Here is a 21769-nt window from a genome sequence, read left to right on the forward strand (position 1 = left end):
GCCAGGGGGCTCCATGCACAGCCATTGGGCTGCAGGTGGGGAAAAGGTAGCTGTTTCAGTGCTAAGAGCCAGAGTGACCGTAACTTATTGTTCCACCCTTCCCCAGACCTCAGAGTTCCAAAACAGTCCCTTTAGATTGTGTAGCAGAGCTGTTGTGTGTGGCGGGGGGGGTGGAGGGGAGTCCTTGTGCTGCTGCTCCGTCATCTTTTCAGAACCTTCAGACCTTTTTAGGAAAAGAGAAATTACTTATGCTTGTGTGCTGCTGATGTTAATGACCTAGTACAGATGGAAGAAGTTGATATGCTGAGTAAGCTTGAGTTTGCTGATAATGACTGTGTGCTGAGCCTTAGTCATCCCATTGTTTCCCTACTGTACTGCTCAGGACAGAAACTGTGTTCTGATGTTCTTGGTGATGCTAGTTTACACTTGAGTCAGAAAGATCTTTGAAAGCAGTTTTAAAGTCTGTAGTTGTACCCAGTTTCGTTTACCTGCTGGTCACGGTTTCTTGCTGCAGTGCTACAACTGTGAGGAGGAGGCCATGTACCACTGCTGCTGGAACACATCGTACTGCTCCATCAAGTGTCAGCAGGAGCACTGGCACGCGGAGCACAAGCGCACCTGTCGCCGGAAAAGATGAAGGCTGGCTCTTCCTGGAGAATCACTGACGACTATTCCTCGCAGACACAGCGGTTTTTGTTTCCAAGAAGCCAAAATTGTTTAGAATTTGCTTCCCATTTTGCACCAGCCTTTAAACACTTTTCGTGAAGAAATTTTGCACAGTAGTTTAAATCTTTTGTTAATGCTCCTCTGGAGTTTTTCAGGGGGTAAAAGTAACATCAGTGGAGGGTATTATTTTAAATAAATTTTAATTGAGAGTTTGTTGCATTTTCAGCAAATTTTAAAACATTTTTAGGTTTTACAGAGATTTTAACCTTTAAACAACAGATCTTTAAAAAACAGGTGAATTACAAGTGAGTTTAACAAAGAAACATTTAAAATAGATCTGAATGTAAGAACTACAGAACTGTTTCAGAAATAAAACATACTACCTTGATGTGAAATTTATTTCTTAACCTTGTTGAGCTGGTTTTGTTCAGCTTACTTTACTGTTTAAAGGCATTATCTATTGGTTATGCCAGTGGGTATATGATTGAATTTAGGGAACAGGGTTGACACAGCAGGTGCTAGTCCTGCATATTTTTTCTTAAATATTTCCCAATTGTGTTTTTCATTATTTCTTTTCAATATATAACTTTTATAACAAATTATTAGCTTTGATCTTGTAGTTTAAAATTGCAGGGAACTGGGGTAATCTTTTACTGAGCTGGATCTTAGAGAAAATGAATATTTAAATTTTAAAGTTTGCACATTTCATCTTTGTCCTAACATGAGTGCTTGTAACAAAATAAACAACAAAAATAAAAAGCCAAAAACTACCTTTATCCATACATGAAATTATAGATGAGGCATACAGATTTCTTTAATGCTTCCCTTCCCTCCCCAAGTGTCATCTGATTGCCTACTATCTGGTGTCACCTCTTCTATCGTAAGTTAATACTGAAAGGAAAGAAAGCACTTAAGTTTCACAGAAGCCGTTATGTTTGTAGAAGTGGATCATTACCTACTAATGAACTCCATCACTGTACACAGAATGAAGAATAATGCATGTTAATTTTCTTGTATTAAAGATGCCGTGATTTGTAAAAAGTCTGTATTTTGCGGAATGTCTGGATTAAGAAGCATTACCAATAGGAATGGATCGATAGTTAAATAATTTTTTTATACATAGATATATAAAATACAGCCAGGAAACCTTAATTTTAAAATAAACCCTCACAATTTATGTTTTTTCAAAGACTGATCTTAGACCAAGTCAAATTCCCATTTATCATTTAGTTATTTTTAAGGTTAGAGAAATAATTTGTAAATATTTATTTACACCTTTGATATTTATTAAAGCAATTACACACAATGTAAGTGAGAGAATCAGGAGAAAAAACTTTCCAAAAAGTTTTCTCCAGGATTGTCAGGGTCACTCTAAAGACAAAAATGTACCCAAGTCTTCTGTGAAATAATCACCCACCCAGTCCTGATGCTGTTGCAGATGGTGGTGACACAAGTTAATCGACAAGCTACTGCCCAGTGGTGCCCAATGGCTTGGAGGACCTGTCTGGTAGCCACACGTCAACACCGTCCCTGAACTACGCGGGCACGTGGCATTCTCAGTCCCTCCTCATTGATGTGTGATTGGTCAACGTCGCCACGGTGCCGTGGTCTGGTCCAGACGACGTAACTGAGAACACTTACCTTCTCTGATTGTTTTCCAAGTTTTAAAACTTCGATCCACCCCTATGAGAGCAAGTTATTGTGGAACTTTTTGGTGTGAAATCATTCCAGAGTGTGTACTATTTACCGATAGCTGCATGAAAGTAAGACTCGTGTTACTTTGGCTTTTTTTGTCTCCGTTGACACGGTTGCACATTTCCAAGTTACTACAGCGTGAAAACTGTGTGTTTAAAAAAAAAAAACAAAATTAAAAAAAAGAGATTGTGGCCTGGTTTTGTAAAAGTTTTAGGTAAAATTACAATTGATTGTTTAGGAATCATTATTAAAAATTTTCTGCAAATCATAAAGCTATATCAAGGTGTTGAGCTTAGCCACTATGCACATTGTAATTACTCATTGTGGCTGTCCAGTTCTTCGATGCATTCTGGCATTTTGTAAGCTGCTCTGACTAGCAATATATAGACTCATTTAATGTGTTAACATTGGTTAATAAATGTATTTAAAAAAACTGCCTTTAATAAATTGTTGATTTAGTCCATTCCCCTAGACTAAAACAAACACAAGTATATCACATAGTAATCATTTACTGTTGGCTATCCACTGACTATTTAACTTTATATAAAATCAGTGTGTTAAAAACAGTTCTCTTAAACATTATGTAAAGTTGGATTTACTTTTACCAGTTCTCAAAAAATTCAAGTTTGACTACAAAACCCTTTTTCTTGACCTTTAGGCTGAACATACAGATAGAAAATTGTTCAATAAACATTTGAAATTAGTTAATAACATCGATTTCAATATATCCAGACTCAAATCCATCATCTCGTTCTCGCTTCACTCCTCCAACCAGTTCCTGTGATGGTGATCTAAGTTCAAGCCAGCATCACCCTCCTGCCCAAACCACGATGCAGAAGTGGCCTGACCCTATCTTTGCCTCCCCCTCTAATTCAGTGGTTCTCAAATTTCTGACATCAGGATCACAAGAGGGCTTGTTCAAACAAACATTGCTGTCCTCTCCACCCCCACTTTCATTGCTGACAAGTTCCCAAGTGCTGATGAGGCCATCCTTTCAAAGGCACTGCTTTACTGATGGAAATAAACAGATATGCAGAAGGTCCCAGTATCTTACAGAGTCCTAGGGCCCATCCTTAGACTTCCACCCCCAGAAGGATCCAGGTCCCTCAAGTTAACAATCCTGGATCCAGCAGGATTAGGTAAGCCAAGAATAGAATCGGTAGCAAGAGTCCTGTCACTGATTTAGATCAGAGGCTCTCATACGTCCAAGTGCACACAGATAACCTGGGGGTCTAGTTAAAGTGCAGAGTCTGACTTAGACCATCTGGGATGGGTGGAGCTGGGCATTCTGGCATCCTGGCCACTGATGACACCCGAGAGGCAAATTCTTAAAAGAACTCCAAAACTGCAACTCGCTGCTGAACTGCCATCACCAGGAGAATGTTGGATCCACCAAAAAAAGATGCTCCACAGCAAGGGCAAAGGAGAAGCCCCAGCAAGACAGTAGGAGGGGCAAAACTGCATCTAGAATCAAACCCATACCCACCAGAGATGCTCGGAGGGCTCAAACAAAACCTTGTTGGTGCCAGGACCCAGAGACCCCACAGACTGAGGCAGACCTGCCTCTGAGTGTGTGAGTGTTTCCTGCAGAGGCATGGATCAGCAGTGGCCTGCCCTGGGGACAGGGTCTCTGGCTGCAGCAGACCAGGATCATAGAGCATGTAACACAAGCCCTCTTGGAGGAGGTTGCCATTAGCCCCACCATAAAGCCACTGAGCAGACAACCCAGAAACTGCAGAAAAATTATACCAAAGAAATTCTCACACTGTTAAAGTTCTAGGACACACAACAGATTTTGCAGCTTGGGGATCTGACAAAGGGACTGAGAACCCCCAGGGAATCTGACTAGAGGCCAGTGGGATTTGATTACAGAACTTCCACAGGACTGGGGAAACACGCTTGGAGGGCACAAACAAAACCTTGTGTGCACCAGGACCCAGGAGAAAGGAGCAGTGACCCCACAAGAAACTGACCAAGACTTGCCCATGAGTGTCCAGGAGTCTCCAGTGGAGATATGGGTCAGAGGTGGCCTGCTGCAGGGTCAGGGGCACTGAATACAACAGTGCGTGCACAAGACCTTTTGAAGGAGGTCACCATTACCTTCATTACCACTACCACAGTTTGGCAACAGAAAACTACCATAGATTATCAACAGAAAATTGGACTGAAGATATACTGAGCATGGCCCCACCCATCAGAACAAGACCCAGTTTACCCCACACTCTGTCTCTCCCATCAGGAAGCTTCTATAAGCTTTTATCCTTATCCATCAGAGGGCAGACAGAATGAAAACCACCATCACAGAAAACTACACAAACTGATCACATGGACCACAGTCTTGTCTAACTCAAACTATGAGCCATGCTGTATAGGGCCACCCAAGACGGACGGGTCATGAAGGAGAGTTCTGACAAAACGTGGTCTGCTGGAGAAGGCAATGGCAAACCACTTAAGTATTCTTGCCTTGAGAACCCCATGAACAGTATGAAAAGGCAAAAAGACAGGACACTGAAAGATGAACTCCCCAGGTCGGTAGGTGCCAAATATGCTACTAGAAATGAATGGAGAAATAACTCCAGCAAGAATGAAGAGATGGAGCCAAAGCAAAAACAGCGTCTAGTTGTGGATGTGACTGGTGATGGAAGCAAAGTCTGATGGTGTAAAGAACAACATTGCATAGGAACCTGGAATGTTAGGTCTGTGAATCAAGGCAAATTGGAAGTGGTCAAACAGGATAATAGCAAGAGTGAATATCTACATTTTAGCAATCAGTGAACTCAAGTGGAATGGAATGGGTGAATTTAACTCAGACAACCATTATATCTACTACCGTGGGCACGAATTCCTTAGAAGAAATGGAGTAGCCCTCATAAGAGTCCAAAATGCAGTACTTGGATGCAATCTCAAAAATGACAGAATGATCTCTGTTCGTTTCCAAGGCAAACCATTCAATATCACAGTATTCCAAGTCTATGCCCCGACTAATAATGCTGAAGAAGCTGAAGTTGATCAGTTCTATGAAGACCTACAAGACCTTCTAGACCTAACACCCCAAAAAGATGTCCTTTTCATCATAGGGGACTGAAATGCAGAAGTTGGAAGTCAACAGATACCTGGGATAACAAGCAAGTTTGGCCTTGGAGAACAAAATAAAGCAGGGAAAAGGCTAACTGTTTTGCCAAGAGAACGCACCAGTCATAGCAAACACCCTCTTCCAACAACACAAGAAAAGACTCTACACGTGGACATCACCACATGGTCAATACCAAAATCAGATTGATTATATTCTCAGAAGCTGAAGATAGAGAAGCTCTATAAAGTCAGCAAAAACAAGACTGGGAGCTGACTGTGGCTCAGATCATGAACTCCTTTACTGCCAAATTCAGACTTAAATTGAAGACAGTAGGGAAAACCACTAGACCATTCAGGTATGACCTAAATCAAATCCCATACAATTACACAGTGGAAGTGACATATAGATTCAAGGGATTAGATCTGATAAGAGTGCCTAAAGAACCATGGAGAGAGCTTTGTGACATTGTATAGGAGGCGGTGATCAAGACCATCCCCAAGAAAAAGAAATGTAAAAAGGCAAAACGGTTGTCTGAGGAGGCCTTACAAAAGCTGAGAAAAGAAGAGAAGCTAAAGACAAAGGAGAAAAGGAAAGATATACCCATCTGAATGCAGAATTCCAAAGAATAGCAAGGAGAGATAAGAAAGCCTTCCTCAATAATCAATGCAAAAAAACAGGAAAACAAAAGACTGAGAAAGATTAGCGATCTCTTCAAGAAAATTAGAGATACCAAGGGAACATTTCATGCAAAGATGGGCACAATAAAGGACAAAAATAGTATAGACCTAACAAACAGAAGATCCTAACAAAAAGCGCCAAGAATACACAGAGGAACTATATAAAAAAGATCTTAATGACCCAGATAACCTTGATGGTGTGATTATCACCTAGAGCCAGACATCCTGGAGTGCGAAGTCAAGCGGGCCTTTAGGAAGCATCACTATGAACAAAGTTAGTGGAGGTGATGGAATTCCAGCTGAGCGATTTCAAATCCTAAAAGATGATGCTGTGAAAGTGCTGCACTCAATATGTTAGCTAATTTGGGAAACTCAGCAGTGACCACAGGACTGGAAAAGATCAGTTTTCATTCTAATCCCAAAGAAAGGCAAAGCCAAAGACTGTTCAAACTAATGCACAATCGCACTCATCTCACACACTAACAAAGTAATGCTCAAAATTTTCCAAGACAGGCTTCAACAATACGTGAACTGTGAACTTCCAGATATTCAAGCTCTATTTAGAAAAGCCAGAGGAACCAGAGATCATATTGCCAACATCCACTGGATCACAGAAAAAGCACCACTTCCTGAGAAACATCTGCTTTACTGACTACGCCAAAGCCTTTGACTGTGTGGATCACAACAAACAGTGGAAAATTCTTCAAGAGATGGGAATGCCAGACCACCTTACCTGCCTGAGAAATTTGTAGGCAGATCAAGAAGCAACAGTTAGAACTGGACATCAAACAACAGACTGGTTCCAAATTGGAAAAAAGTATGTCAAGGCTGTATTCTGTCACTCTGTTTGTTTTTCTTATATGCAGAGTACATCATGCAAAATGCTGGGCTGGATGAAGCACAGCTGGAATCGACTGCCAGAAGAAATATCAATAACCTCAGATATGCAGATGACACCATCCTTATGGCAGAAAGAGAAGAAAAACTAAAGAGCCTCTTGATGAAAGTGAAAGGGGAGAGTGAAAAAACTGGCTTAAAACTCAACATTGTAAAAATTAAGATCATGGCATCCAGTCCCATCACTTCATGGCAAATAGGTGGGGAAAAAGTGGAAACAGTGACAGACTTTATTTTCTTGGGCTCCAGAGTCACCCTGACTGTAACTATGAAACTAAAAGACGTTTGCTCCTTGGAAGAAAAGCTAAGATCAACCTAGACAGCATAGTAAAAAGCAGAGACATTACTTTGCTGACAAAGGTCTGTCTAATCAAACCTATGATTTTTCCAGTAGTCATGTATGGATGGATGTGAGAGTTGGACTATAAAGAAAGCTGAGCACCGAAGAATTGATGGTTTTGAACTGTGGTGTTGGAAAAGACTCTTGAAAGTCCCTTGGACTGCAATGAGATCAAACCAATCAATCCTAAAAGAAATCAGTCCTAGATATCCATTGGAAGGACTGATGCTGAAGCTGAAGCTCCAATACTCTGGCCACCTGACTCACTGGAAAAGACTCTGATGCTGGGAAAGACTGAAGGCAAGAGAAGGGGGAAAATAAAACGACCCAATCAAAAAATGGGCCAAAGAACTAAACAGACATTTCTCCAAAGAAGACATACAGATGGCTAACAAACACATGAAAAGATGCTCAACAGATGCTCAACATCACTCATAATCAGAAATGCAAATCAAAACCACAATGAGGTACCATTTCACGCCAGTCAGAATGGCTGCTATCCAAAAATCTACAAGCAATAAATGCTGGAGAGGGTGTGGAGAAAAGGGAACCCTCTTACACTGTTGGTGGGAATGCAAACTAGTACAACCACCATGGAGGACAGTGTGGAGATTCCTTAAAAAACTGGAAATAGAACTGCCATACGACCCAGCAATCTCACTGCTGGGCACACACACCAAGAAGACCAGAAATGAAAGAGACACGTGTACCACAATGTTCATCGCAGCACTGTTTATAACAGCCAGGACATGGAAGCAACCTAGATGTCCATCTGCAGACGAATGGATAAGAAAACTGTGGTACATATACACAATGGAGGATTACTCAGCCATTAAAAAGAATACATTTGAACCAGTTCTAATGAGGTGCATGAAACTGGAGCCTATTATAGAAGGAAATAAGCCAGAAAGAAAAACACCAATACAGTATACTAACGCATATATATGGAATTTAGAAAGGTGGTAATGATAACCCTGTATACGAGACAACTAATCTTTGAGTGTATAGGCATAAAGTTGTTTCTATTATTTATATCTTAATGCTTCTATGAGTAATTTCCATTTTGAGTATTGTTCATTTGCAAGATTTTTCTTGTTGATTATTGTTACTTGATGTTTCCCTTTTTAGAGAAGCTTTTTAAGGCAGCTTTGACTCTGTTGAGCCTCTCAATTTTATCTTTATTTTTATTGCATTAATACCTGGTATGTATTAGTTGCTTTCTTTTCTTTATGATTATTCTGTTTATTTTGCTAACTTCTTAAACTGGCTGTATACTTGTATACTCATTGCTTTTCCTTTTTATGTGAAGTCTACTACATTTAAGGCCTCAGTGGATAATGTTTTCTATATCCCATAGTTTTTAAGACTTCGTATTTTTGTTATCTTTCTGTAATGATGTTGTTTTTAAATGCCATGTACTCAGGGAGTGATATAAACACATTGTGAATTTCAGTTTTCTAACAAAAAATTTTATAAAAAAAAAAAAAGAGAAGGGGATGACAGAGTAAGATGGTTGGATGGCATCACTGAACTCAATGGACATGAGTTTGAGCAAGCTCCGGGAGTTGGTGATGGACGGAGGCCTGGCATGCTGCAGTCCACGGGGTCGCAAAGAGTTGGACGTGACTGAGCGACTGAAGTTATTATTATTAGATATTACTACCAAATATTAAACCATTAAATAGTATCCAGTAACATTAAATATTAAACCATATAAAAGGTACAGGTTAAATTAATTCTAACTTCTGGAAAATAGTGGAAGACAAAGGAGCCTGGTGTGCTACATACAGTCCACGGGGTTGCAAAGAGTTGGACATGACTTAGTGACTAAACAACAAACCTAGTATGTCCAAATTACTTCAAAATTGAACTTATATAACAATGAGATTTTTACATTCTTGTTTATACTAAGTCTTCAAAATGCAGCATGTGTTTCATGCTTCCAGCAAATCTCCATTTGGACCACCCATGTTTCATTCTCCTGTGGCTGATGACTACCCACACTGGACAGAGCAAGCTACAAACGAGAGCTTTGTGTCACCAAGTTAAGTGCTCCTGACAGCACCTGATCAGTTGTCAGTATTCATTGAGCAAATGTGTGTATTAGAGGGCCTGCTTGATACTTAGGAGTTGATAAGAATTCATCAGTGTTCACCAGAACTTGACCTCTTTTAATGGTAGGTTCTTAGTTTTTCAGTCTGAATTTTGAAAGCTTAGAAATCTTCAAGTCAGCAAACCTCTAAACTGACATTTCAATTAGGCTGCCCTGCCAAGGTGTCCTAAGGATGTCTTTGGCTCTATAGGACAGTTGGAAAACCTTTATCTAACTCCTCAGCCTCACACTGGAGAGAAAATCAAGACCCAGGACTGCTTCAATTCAGGAACCTGTTTTTCTACAGCCCCATGAAGATCGTCTGTGGGCTAATAAAATCCTGCAATAATAAGAAATAACCCCTGCCCTCCAGGAACAGGAAACAGTGTAAGTGAAGGTACAGATTGCTAAAGCAACTTTCTAGCAGACACAGTGTAGACATTCATTCAGCACTTGTGTTGGATGCCAAATGCATAAACAGCACAGCATGTTTCCAGTCTATATGAGCTTCTACTCTAGTGAGGGCATTGTCCAAGTAAGTGCAGCTTTAATTATAACCTGGAGTTGGGTGCAATGAAGAAAAAATACAGGGCTACAGGATACCAAGAAAGCTATGACAAGAGGGGAAGCCATCAGGGGAGGTTTAAAAGCCTGTATGTCAGCTGAGACATGAAGGGTGAGTAGGAGTCGCTGGAGAAGGAAGGCATTCCAGAGGACCAAACGTGATTTTGGATGATTCATTTTTTCCTTCATATTTTTACTGTAACTGTAACTTTTAAGACCAGGACAAGAAAACTTATAGAAGAAAAACAAAATTCTTGCCTAGAGAGGTCTGCAAGGTGAAAGGTTAAAGAACAATTTTTTTCAAGCAATGAGAGAGGTCTGACATGGTTAAGGAAGCCATCAGAGACGAAGCAGGACTGAGGGGTGCCACGACTGAACATCTAGAGAGAAACCAGCACAGTGACTGCAGAAGACAAGGGGAGATGGCTCAGAACGGCAGATGAAGAAGTGATTCTGCAACTGCTTTAGACCAAGCTTTCCTCTGAACCAGGCTTGTTCAGTGAGTAAGGTCACAGGCGGTAGGCAAGGTTTGGTCTAAACAAAACAAATTATTATACATCCTTTGTTAAAAAAAAAAAAAGGAATGACAACTCACTCTAATTCATTTTAAAGAGGATCATAAAAATTAAGAACGATGAAACTGTAATTCCAGTAACCTTTTAATAATTACAGCTGCTGAGTTCTGCTCCCAGAGGTGAAGACGTGGCTGTGGAGTACACTGTTTCCAATTGTCTCCCTCCTGTTTACATCTTGTGACCCGTGTTCAGCTTCATTCTGCTGTAGATCTTTAGGGAAAAGTGTAGGAGTTCTTCTTATAAATAAATCACTTCCAAATATTTTATTTTGGATTTTACAGGAGTTTGAGGTAGGTTGTTCAGAAGCAGAAAACAGTCTTAAACACTGTCCAAGAATCCCACAGATACCTCCCTCAGACCCCAGCACCTTCTTGGAGAGTAGTTGTGACACCCCTACACTGGGTGGGGGGGCTCCTCACCTGGTTGTGTGTGGGGCTCCTCATCTGGCTTGTGGGCGAGGAGCTGCCTCTGCTCTGATCCTGGTCCTTATCCTTGGCTGCCCTGAGCTTGGGTCTGAACAGAAAAAATGCATAATTAAGAAGGGCTCAGAAGAAAGGATGAGGGAAGGACAGACCGGTGGAAGAGGAAGTTCACCTGGCAGAAGGTTCCACATAAGTTATGTCTCAGTCCTTATGCTGACTGTCCCCCTGGGGAAGCAGCCGTCAGGGCAACCAGCATTTCAGCTCCTTATCTGTGTGGAAGCTACTTTCCAAGTCTGTCCACCTGTGCATTGTTTACCTCTGTTCTAAAACCCTTCCTGAAGTTCTGGGAGTGACAGTTGTCTCCAAGCCCCTACCTGTTCACACCTTTTTTTTTTTTCCTTTCTCTTTTAACCATCCTGCTTAGGTCCCACAGTGAACTTTTCTTTGAAAATCAGTCCTTTCCCTCTGGTCTGATTGGTCGTTATGACCGGTTCCTCCAGCTGCAGCAGCGGTTGCTATCTTGATGCACGTAGCTACCTCTTGGTCTCCTAGAAAGGCTCCTCTGGTCAGGAACCATAGTCCAAGGCTTTGGGGTGTGAAACACATGACAGTGAAACCAGGAGTGAACCTCAGTCCTAGCTCTCTGACTTACCTGTGCTTTATTATACTTCTCTTCCACACCACCTTCCCCCCAGAGAATTCTGTTTGAGACTGTACAATAAAAGAGATTTTTTAAAAAGTAAGCTAGTTTATGCACATGCTCAAAATCCTTCAAACCAGACTTTAGCAGTATGTAAACTGAGAACTTCTGATGTAAAAGCTGGATTTAGAAAAGGCAGAAGAACCAGAGATCAAATTGCCAACATCCACTGGATCATAGAAAAGAGAAAGGAATTTTAAGAAAACATCTGTTTCTGTTTCACTGATTACACTAATGCCTTTGACTGTGTGAATCACAACAAACTGTGGAAAATTCTTAAAGAGATGGGACTACCAGACCACCTTACCTGTCTCCTGAGAAACCTCTATGTGGGTCTAGAAGCAACAGTTAGAACCTTATGTGGAACAACTGTTTCAACATTGGGAAAAGCATAATACATGGCTGTATATTGTCACCCTGCTTATTTAACTTATATGCAAAGTACATCATGCGAAATGCCAGGCTGGATGAATCACAGGCTGGAATCAAGACTGCTGGTGGAAATATCAACAATCTCAGATATGCAGATCATACCACTTTAATTGCAGAAAGCGAAGAGGAACTAAAGAGCCTTAGTGAGGGTGAAAGAGGAGAGTGAAAAAAGCTGGTTTAAAACTCAACATTCAGAAAACTAAGATCACGGCATCCAGTCCCATCACTTCATGGCAAACAGATGGGGGAAAAGTGGAAACAGTGACAGATTTTATTTTCCTGGACTCCAAAATCACTGTGGATAGCCACGAAATTAAAAGACTGTGGCTCCTTAGAAGAAAAGCTATGACCAACTTAGACAGCATATTAAAAAGCAGAGACATCACTTTGCTGACAAAGGTCCATAGGGTCAAAGCTATGGTTTTTCCAGTAGTCATGTATGGATGTGAGAGTTGGACTATAAAGCTGAGCACCAAAGAACTGATGCTTTTCAATTGTGGTATTGGAGAAGACTCTTGAGGGTCCCTTGGACTGCAAGGAGATCTAACCAGTTAATTCTAAAGGAAATCAGTCCTGAATATTCACTGGAAGGACTGATGCTGAAGCTCAAACTCCAGTACTTTGGCCACCTGATGCGAAGAGCTGACTCACTGGAAAAGACCCTGATGCTGGGAAAGACTGAAGGCGGGAGGAGAAGGGGACAACAGAGGATGAGATGGTTGGATAGCACCACTAACTTGATGGACATGAGTCTGATTAAGCTCCAGGAGTTGGTGATGGACAGGGAGGTCTGGCATGCTGCAGTCCATGGGGTCTCAAAGAGTCGGACATGACTGAGCAACTGAACTGACTGAACATAAGCAGACAAAATAGCGGGCTTAATTGTTCACATTACAAAGGATACGTAGGGTCTCTGTGAACAGCTTCTCAAGTGTTTCTCCTTATATCCTGAACATCTGAGTTAGAAACTAATAGCAAATGTGTGAACCTCTGCTGACAGATGATCAATCAGGCACTGAAATAGAAAATTCTGAACTTGGATGTTCAAAAAGAATCTTGACATTTTGGGGATTCCCCTGTTGTTCAGTGCAGGACATCAGACACCCCAGCTCCACAAAGGGTGGAACATCAGCAGAAGCTGCCCCACACGTCCGCACGCACGCGGTTGTCCGGAGGTCGTCCCGCCCCCGCAGTTCACTCTGAGCAACAAGAGCCCCTTTCTCTGTGCAGCCCTGGATGGAGCCAGTCGTTATGTGCAGCCAGCAGCTGCTGGGCATTTGTCTGGTTAGAGGTCAAACCTGAGGAACAACGAGTGTAGGGAAATGAGACTGTCTGGCCTCAGCCCTTCTTCATGGTGACAGAAGAGTTTATGTGACTTCCTGCCCTGGCAGAATCAAGACTGACCATCAGTCTCTGAGTTGGAGTCAGAAGCCAGCTTGGGCCTTGCAGTCCCTGCTGGACACGGACTCAAAGGAGGGGGACTGATCTGCTATTTCATCCCAGCAAGGACTTGTGGTTGGTGCTCAAATATTTACTGACTAAAAAAGTGAAAGAGACAGAAGCTCAGAAATTAAAACATTTAGAGCCCAAACTATTAGACTCAGAAACTAATTGCTTTTGAAAGGAAGACAGAATCAGCAGTTAATTCTCAAAAGTTTGCCTTCCTACCTGTGTGTCTTACAGCAGCAATCAGCAAACTGCAATCCCAAACCTGGCCAAATCCAGCTACCATCTATCTGTGTAGGGACCAGAAGCTAAATATCACATTTACACTTGAAAAGAATCCATAGGATAGTATTCATGACAGGAGAAAGGCTGAAGCCTGTGTTTCTGTACTCACGTCACAAGTCAAGTGCTGCGGGGACAGGTCCTTGCCCAGCGACCGGAGGGTTGCACTTAGGTCAGGACGGAGGGGTTCAGACCAAAGCTGGCTGGCCTGTCAGACACACGTGTCACCCTGTCTTCCAGGCTGGCGGTGGCCTAGTTGAAGCCTTACAGGACTATGGCTGGGACACAACACATTCAACGTGCTGTCGTCCATCGGTGTAAGTGCCCACTAGCTACCAATGGTTCCTAAAGCAACCCTAAACCCCACTGAGACCAGCCAACACCTCGCAGTCCACTTGTACCTCCAGGAACTTGGGCTGGTGACACACCGCTGCCCCCACCGTGCAGGTGACTCCACCCTCCAAGCCACGCTGCCCTCTGGAGCTGGAGCAACTTCACAATCAGAGCATCCATCTTCAAGGATCCACACTGGTTCTCTCAGATGCTTCCGCTGTCGCCTGACCTGTGGGGAAGCCCCCTAGACAGCGGTCAGGACAGGTGGCCTCTGTCCTCTCCTGGGGAGGATGGTGGAAGGGGACACATGGTAATGCCATCCTCCACTTCCGGTGCAGGGACTCACCAGGGGTGACTCAACAAGATGTGTGGATACATCTGGTCCCTTGGAAAGCATCTGTGGGAAAGCAGTGAGGGGATGGCTCTGGCTGGGTTACCCTCACCTCTGCTCTGACCCAGACTTCGCCAAAGTGTGGGTCCCAATGCTGTCCTCGTCCTTCTGATGGTCAGCAGAGAAGGGAGGCATCGAGTTCACTGACCTCGCCCTAGGGCTGCTCCCCTGCACCTCCTGAACACCTCCTGGAGCAAGAGGGGGTTGCACCTGCAGAGAACACTTGCCTCTGTCCCCCCAGGGTCCATACCAACATGGAAACAAAGTGGCAGGGGAGCTGAGGCCAAGCTCTTCCATCTTCACTGCGCCTTCGCGTTTCTGCAGGTCAGCCTGTCCCCAGAGCCCGACAGCCCAGGTGGGCCCTGCGCCCTCCCACATGGCGCCAAGTAAGGGGTTGGCGGAGAGGCTTTCCCACCTGACTGTGCTCACAGCCAGACCCCTGCCTGCCCACCGGCTGGCCTCCTGCCCCAGCCCTGGGAGGGTCCCCAACTCTTCCCCCCCAATGATGATGAAGTCAGGGAGTGACAGCAACATGCAGGGTGGAGGGGTGAGGGGCAGGAAGGGAGAGGATGGTCTATCCCAGCCTGAGGAGCTGACACAGGGGCTGTCCCGAGGCAGCAAGGCCCACCGAAGTCTCACACTGACCTTGGTGCCGCCGTTACTTTTTTCACGGATTAACCTTAAAATCGAGAAGACAGCAGAGATGAGTGGAAGGACCCACTGGAGGGGAGCCAGAGTGGCCATGACAGGAAGATGCCACTCAGGGACCAGGCGCCGGCCACCAGGGACGGCGGAAGACAGGGACCCGCCCAGCGGTCAGCCCTGGGCAGGCTCTGCCGAGCAGGGGGAGTGAGTGAGGCGCAGAGGATCTGGTGCTGAGGGAACGGAACCTCTCGCCTCAGAAGCAGTGACACCGCGTCCCTCTGCGTGGCCAGACCACCTGACTCAGGCCACCAAGACGTCAACAAGGACAGTAAGACCCAGAATTATGATCGACCTGCCAACCAAACTCCTGCCTGTGTCCCCTGGCCTCAGCACAACGCTGGAGGGCGTGGAACAAGGCAGCAGAAGGAACTCTATGTGTGCACGCAGGAACATGCGTGCAGCTCAAAGCACGGCCACTCCGGGTGGATCTCTTGGCAACGCCCAGTCACCCAAAAAGGTGGTCTACACCAGTCACCAACTTCCACACCCCCAATTAACACAGATGGTCCTGGTTCCAGGGGAATTCTAACACAAAGGCACTTGGTGAAGCCTGGTGGTTTTATCCTTTCATAACCATTAGATTGGAAGTCAGTTAACCCACTACCACTTTCCAAGAGACAAAGACAAAAGAAACACAAAGATAATCTGGGTTGGAATGGTCAGCGAGACCTCGGTCCTGGCCAAGGTTCTTGCCAAGGAGCAGCAGAGTTTGTGCACACAGACTCACACTCCTTGTCCCTCAAGGTTACCAATAATCTATACACTTGGAGAAAATGTGAACAAATATATTTAGATATATTTAAAAGAATTAAAAAAAACATTTCACAAAACATTTGTTGCCATAGGAATCTTTTTAGCAATAAATGCCCACATCAAAATTTAAACATTGTTCAAAGTATGATTATCTGTACTGATAAATAATGCAACAAATTATGTAAACAGAGTGGGATCCATTCCTGGTAGGAGTCACTTCCTTCCTGGGATGGAAGCTGGCCCAGCTCTCCAGGGGACCAATTAAGAAACTGCTATTTTTCAGAGCAACAAAAATAAAAGCTTTTATTTGTTCATTTGAATATAAAACAGGCGTTATCACAGATGTACAAAGCTTACTGGTGGTTTAACATACGAGAAGGTTGCTGTCCTTTGCACATAAAAATTTTGTTTGGAACCGTGATTGGCTGAGCACATGAATCTCTCTAACCAGTCACCACACTATGAAGCAGCGCTGCTAGCATCTGACTATCAAGGGACCGTCTCCCTTGGGGAAAGTGTCGAGCAGGGTTGGATCGATATAACAAACAAGCACCATGAGGAAGCCGCCCTGTTGGTTGGTCTGAGTCTTGGTGGTCGCTGTGTACCCTCCTTTGTGCAACTTGGCCACACGGTTTTGTCTGACTTCAAAAGCACAAGGTCACGAGACAAACACTGGCTATATTCTCATGAACGACTCGTCCCAGCACAGTTTCCATCAACAGTACAGAACGATCCTCCTTTATTGCTAAGTGGGTGGTACTGAGAGTCTCATTCCCTTTTTCTTGCACAACAAGAACCTGGATCCCAGCCCTGAGCCCGTGGCCCTCACCGCTGGCATAGGCAGCAGGACCAAGGCCTCACGAGAGCACCAGCAACCTCACACCCCCTCGCTGGGCCTTAAGTCCCGCTTCCTCATCAGTGTCTGACCCGGAACTGCCCCCTCCCGCCCTTCCACAGGGCGGGTGTGTGTCCTGTGTGTGTGGCGGGGCCCCCCTACCCTTCCACACTGTGGGTGTGTGTCCTCTGTGGTGGGGTCACCCCCGAACCCTTCCATATGGTGGCCATGTGTCTTGTGTGTGTGTGGTGGGGTCCCCCACTACCCTTTTACATAGTGGGTGTGTGTGGTGGGGTCCCCCCTACCCTTCCACACAGTGGGGGTGTGTGTGGTGGGGTCCCCCCTACCCTTCCACACAGTGGGGGTGTGTGTGGTGCGGTCCCCCCAACCCTTCCACACGGTGGGTGTGTGTGTGGTGGGGTCCCCCCTATACTTCTATACAGTGGGCATGTATCTTGTGTGTGTGTGTGGTGGGGTTCCCCTTGGGAAGCAGAAGACTGGGAATGTTTATCTGAAGCATGTGGAGAAATACTCATACACAGCAATGAAATAAAAATATTTTAAAAATCAAATAACTTGTGGAGATGGAAGAAACCCCACATGCAGACAAATTTTTTAAAAATGCCACTTAAAATTCTAACAGCAATTAGCCTTGGATCTCTGAAGTCAAACAAAACTCTCTTGTGGCAAAGGGCTCAGTGCCAGTGCACAGAGCAAGGCAGGTGAGACCACCACACGGACAGGGTCTCAGTCTCGCTGGCAACACTCTGAACCAGGAAGACCCCACACAGGAACCCCGGGCACACTGGGGCAATCATGGAGGGGATCTCACTTGGAAGCCAGTACCTCTTCCTGGCTGGACGCCGACGAGCTGGTTCAATCCAGGAGTGTGCGAGGGGCTTTCAAAGTTTCAAGGTGCATGAGGCGGCAGCAGCAGCAAGAGACGGAAATCAGAAGCATGTCCTTGCAGCAGGAGCGACAACGGGGCTGGGGGCCTCCCACTCCAGCCAGCACAGCTGGGGCAGCTCCATGCGTGACTTCCTAGTGAGTCTCCTCCCTTAAAGCCGCTGAGGGAGTCAGCGCAACCCGCTGCCAATGACCACAGAACGACATTCCTTTTCATACCAAGGACCAAAAAAAGGTGACAAACAAAATGATGAAAACACTGTGCAATGAATTCTTGTAGCCGAGGGAGCGCGTGCAGTGGGCCAGCTGCTCCCCAGGCCACACGTTGCGGTGGGCACACGGCACCGACAGTCCGTCACGACCCCGCGGCAGAGGGAAAGTGCACACCCGGCTCCAGTCCGCCACCTCCGAGGCGCTGGCCCCACAGCTGGTCTCTGGCTCCAGAATAGAAGCTCTGGGCTGCAGGCCGTCTGGTTGCTCACACCAGCAACGGCGAGAGTCTATCTACAGTGCAGCGGAGGGGACACCATGCAAGTGACAGGTTCTGTGTTTTAAACTTTAAAATTCCCTTTGTTCTTAGTGAACTTATATTTCATATATATATATATCTGTTGTGAGGCTATCCACGCAAGATAATACAACACTTTTTATATTAGCAAACATTACAAGACTTTAATATTCTTGAATGTTTTCTCTGTTATACTTCTAAAGAGATCAAAATAAATTAAACGTTTTGTACATAATTACATATGGAGTTAACTTATTTTATCTTTTTAGTTTAGTACAAAGATATCTGCAAGGTAATTGCCGAAATACACCTTATTTATAATTTCCTCTCATTCTATGATAACTTGGAGGGCCAATCATCAGTCTGTTTCTTCAGTACGTTTCTGACAAAGAAAGCAGCTAAAATCTAATTGGAAGGTGCTATTTGGAAGGCTTTCTCGTACCTTGACACACTGTCCTAAAAGGATGGGCTCCAGCAATGGCTTAAATCAGTAGCAGGTCCATGGCATTAAGATTTCATGACACATTAAAACAGAGAAAACAATTCTTTGTCACACTACATGAATTGTTTAAAAGAACCCATCTGGAGGGCAGAATATTTTTTTTAATTGCTATTTTGGCTTAACAAAATACCACATTTACGAAGAAAGCACTTATTATTCAATAATTAAAAAAAAGAAAAGAAAGTTCTTGAAATGGGCTTTTCCAACAAACTAAAGGCAGTTAACACAAAGTCCTCGTGAGCAAACTTCACATTCACGTCTCATCCCTGTGCGACCAGGACGCGTGGGAAGCCTCCCCACCGCATGGTGAGGCTCTGCTGGGGAAGGTGCCCTGGTGCCCACACTTGTGACACTGAACAGGGGGCCCCAGGCATCTACATGTTGTAGGCCACGTAGATGGGGGCCCCAGGTGTCTACATGTCGTAGGCCACGTAGATGAGACACTACGTGGGCATCTACAAGTTGTAGGCCATGTAGACGAGACACTATGTGGCATCTACACGTTGTAGTCCATGTAGACAGGGGCCCCGGGCGTACTACGTGGGCATCTACACATTGCAGGTCACATAGATGGGGGCCCCGGGCATCTACATGTTGTAGGCCACGTAGAAGGAAACTACATGGCATCTACATGTTGTAGGCCACGTAGATGGGGTCCAGCTGGTCGGCTAGGAAGCCGTCACGCAGGTGCATGCGCTGCTTCTCCCCCCGGGAGTTGATGGGGATGACACCGATGTCCACCACCACCACCACCCCCACCACCAGGTAGTGCTCCTCCAGGACCACGTTGGTCACCAGGGGGACCAGGTCCAGGGCTTCCTGCTCGGACCCATCGAGCTCAACCACAACCACCAGCAAGTTTGTCCAGGTGAACACGGCACTGGAAGAAAAAGAATCATCACTGTACAATTGGAATGACTCCACTCTCTCTGGATGCCCCACTGGGTTCCTGCTGGGCACTGAGCCTTCTCTGGTGGGCAGGTTCCAGAGCAGCTCTGACACTCCTTGCGTCCACGCCTCTTACCAACCTGCTCTCAGGGCGGCAGCTCACCCCCGCCTTCCCTGAATCCACACAAGGCCCTAAGGGTGGAGCCCATCCCAAAAGGCACTTGGGAAGCCTGCAGTGTGGTCGGCGGGACTGTTACTGAGCTGGGACAGTGGGCACGAGGGCTAGTCCTGACCTGCCTCTGTCCCCAGGGGGTAAACACGTATGCACATGAGCAGAAGAGCCACCATGCTGCATCAGGCACCTCAGGGCTCAACTGCAGACCTGGGGCGCACTGACAGATTTTGTCTCAGGAACTGGGTGAGGGCAACACAGGGGACCTGATTCAGGTAGGTGAATTCCTGGGGATGCCAGAGCTCCATCCAGAAGTGTCTTACTTGGATCTTTCAGGAGGACTACCCACAGTATCTTATCTGCCCAGTTTGTAAAAGCCTAACTAAGTCCAATGTTTTACACTTTAGGCCACCTTGCCGTCAGGTAGTAGGGCTTTTAAAACATGAATGTTTAAGAACCTTAGCACACCGGAGCCCCGTAGAGGGTGGGGTCAAGCTCCAGGGCCTGCAGTGGCTGCTGGAGTCAGATACAGAGAAGGTTCTGTCTCAGCTGTGAGGCAGAAAGTGTCTGGGGAAAGTCATCACTGTTTCCTAAAAGCATAGGGTATGCCTGTTAACAAAAAATGTGTATTTTGCTTAGAATGGCCAATGATCACATTAAAATGGAAGAGGGACACTGGAGACTCCTGGGGCTGGCTGTGTGACGAGCGTCACCCCAAGGGAGCTGCTCAAGAGAACTACACGTCTGTGAGTTACATGTGACTGCTTGTGGCCACGCTGGGGATGGTTTTATCCTGACATCTGGCGTTGAGGGTGCAGCATCAGGGTCAGTGTGGATCCCATAGTTCACTGAGAAGGGGTGCAGAGGGCAGCGGGAGGCCGCGGGAGCCCACCTGGGGCCACAGTGGCTGAGGGTGGCTGGGCCGTGCTCAGTGAGGCAGTCACAGATGTGACCCAGCCTCACACCCTCCCTTCTCTGCACCAAATGACTGATGGAGCTGCCTGGGGAGGGGAGTGACAGCAGAGCCGTGGTGCTGCTCGCACTCTGAGGAGAGAAGCCCCTTGCGACCGAGCCCGGTGTGCCTTCCCTCTTGGAGCCTCTGAAGTAGAGAAAGGAGCGAGCTGCACGGCATCTAAGTGACGCTCAGAACAGGCAAGAGAAACCCACAGGGGAACCCTGGCTGCACACTTTCCAGTGGAAATGGCACCTTTTCAACTAGATAGAAAATATGTGAGGGAGGCAATAAGTGAGGGAGGCAATACAAGCCACTTGAAATTATTTTCTTAAAAAATACAAAAGGCTGAGATGGCTATTTACACCTTGGTGCAAACTGAGGCGGACCCCTACTGTTTCTAGCTGACACCTTTCTGGGGCTCCTGCCTCGACACATGAGTGGAGAGGCAGTTTTAGAGGTGGAGGACTTGTGCTCAGACAGGCTTGTCGCTGCTCACCCTGAAACATGGCACCGAGTGGGGACGAAGCTCTGCCATCCACTCGCCCCTTCTGTCTGCCGAGCCCTCTGCGTGGTGCAGCGTGTGGCCGGGAACACCAGCCTGCATCAGCTGACAAGAGGCAGCTGACACTCACAGGCCAACCCATCTGCCCCCCTAGAGATTTCAGAAAGAACCTCCCTGGCGGCTCCTGCCTTGAGCTTGCAGACAGGCCCCCAAAGGCCTCCACCCTCAGGGAACCAGTGGGGTGAGAGGAACAGTGGCCAGTGGTGCTGAAGCCACTGTCCATGGTCAAGTGCCACATGAAGGCCCTGAGGAGTGGTTGGTGCTGCTGCTCCCAGGCACACTTGCAAGTTACAGCCACCAAATGGCCAGGGCGGGCACGGCGTGGCCTCCAAGGCCACCTCCAAAGGTGGTGGGATGGGTGACCTGTCACTGACGACCCTATGACGCTGGCAAGCATG

General features: G+C 45.7%; 2 protein-coding genes across 17 annotated transcripts in view; one reads left to right on the forward strand and one right to left on the reverse strand.

Annotated features, from left to right (window-relative positions):
• Window positions 1-1977, forward strand: part of ZMYND11 (zinc finger MYND-type containing 11) — a 72146-nt gene extending 70169 nt beyond the window's left edge. For all 12 annotated transcript variants that reach the window (XM_055431788.2, XM_055431777.2, XM_055431815.2 and 9 more), the window contains one exon: window positions 515-1977. In XM_055431788.2, the coding sequence (XP_055287763.1) occupies window positions 515-637 (123 nt within the window). In that variant the 3' untranslated portion in view covers window positions 638-1977. The remainder of the gene's footprint in view (window positions 1-514) is intronic.
• A 536-nt stretch (window positions 1978-2513) lies between these two features.
• DIP2C (DIP2 acetate--CoA ligase C (putative)) overlaps window positions 2514-21769 on the reverse strand; it is a 311707-nt gene continuing 292451 nt past the window's right edge. For 4 of the 5 annotated variants that reach the window (XM_055431717.2, XM_055431748.2, XM_055431730.2 and 1 more), the window contains one exon: window positions 2514-19674. In XM_055431717.2, the coding sequence (XP_055287692.1) occupies window positions 19422-19674 (253 nt within the window). In that variant the 3' untranslated portion in view covers window positions 2514-19421. The remainder of the gene's footprint in view (window positions 19675-21769) is intronic. The other variant, XR_008686670.2, reaches the window with a different exon arrangement.

This window comes from Moschus berezovskii, chromosome 15 (genome assembly GCF_049115385.1).
Source record: "Moschus berezovskii isolate FMDL1 chromosome 15, NW_MosBer_1.0, whole genome shotgun sequence".
Lineage (NCBI taxonomy): Eukaryota > Metazoa > Chordata > Mammalia > Artiodactyla > Moschidae > Moschus > Moschus berezovskii.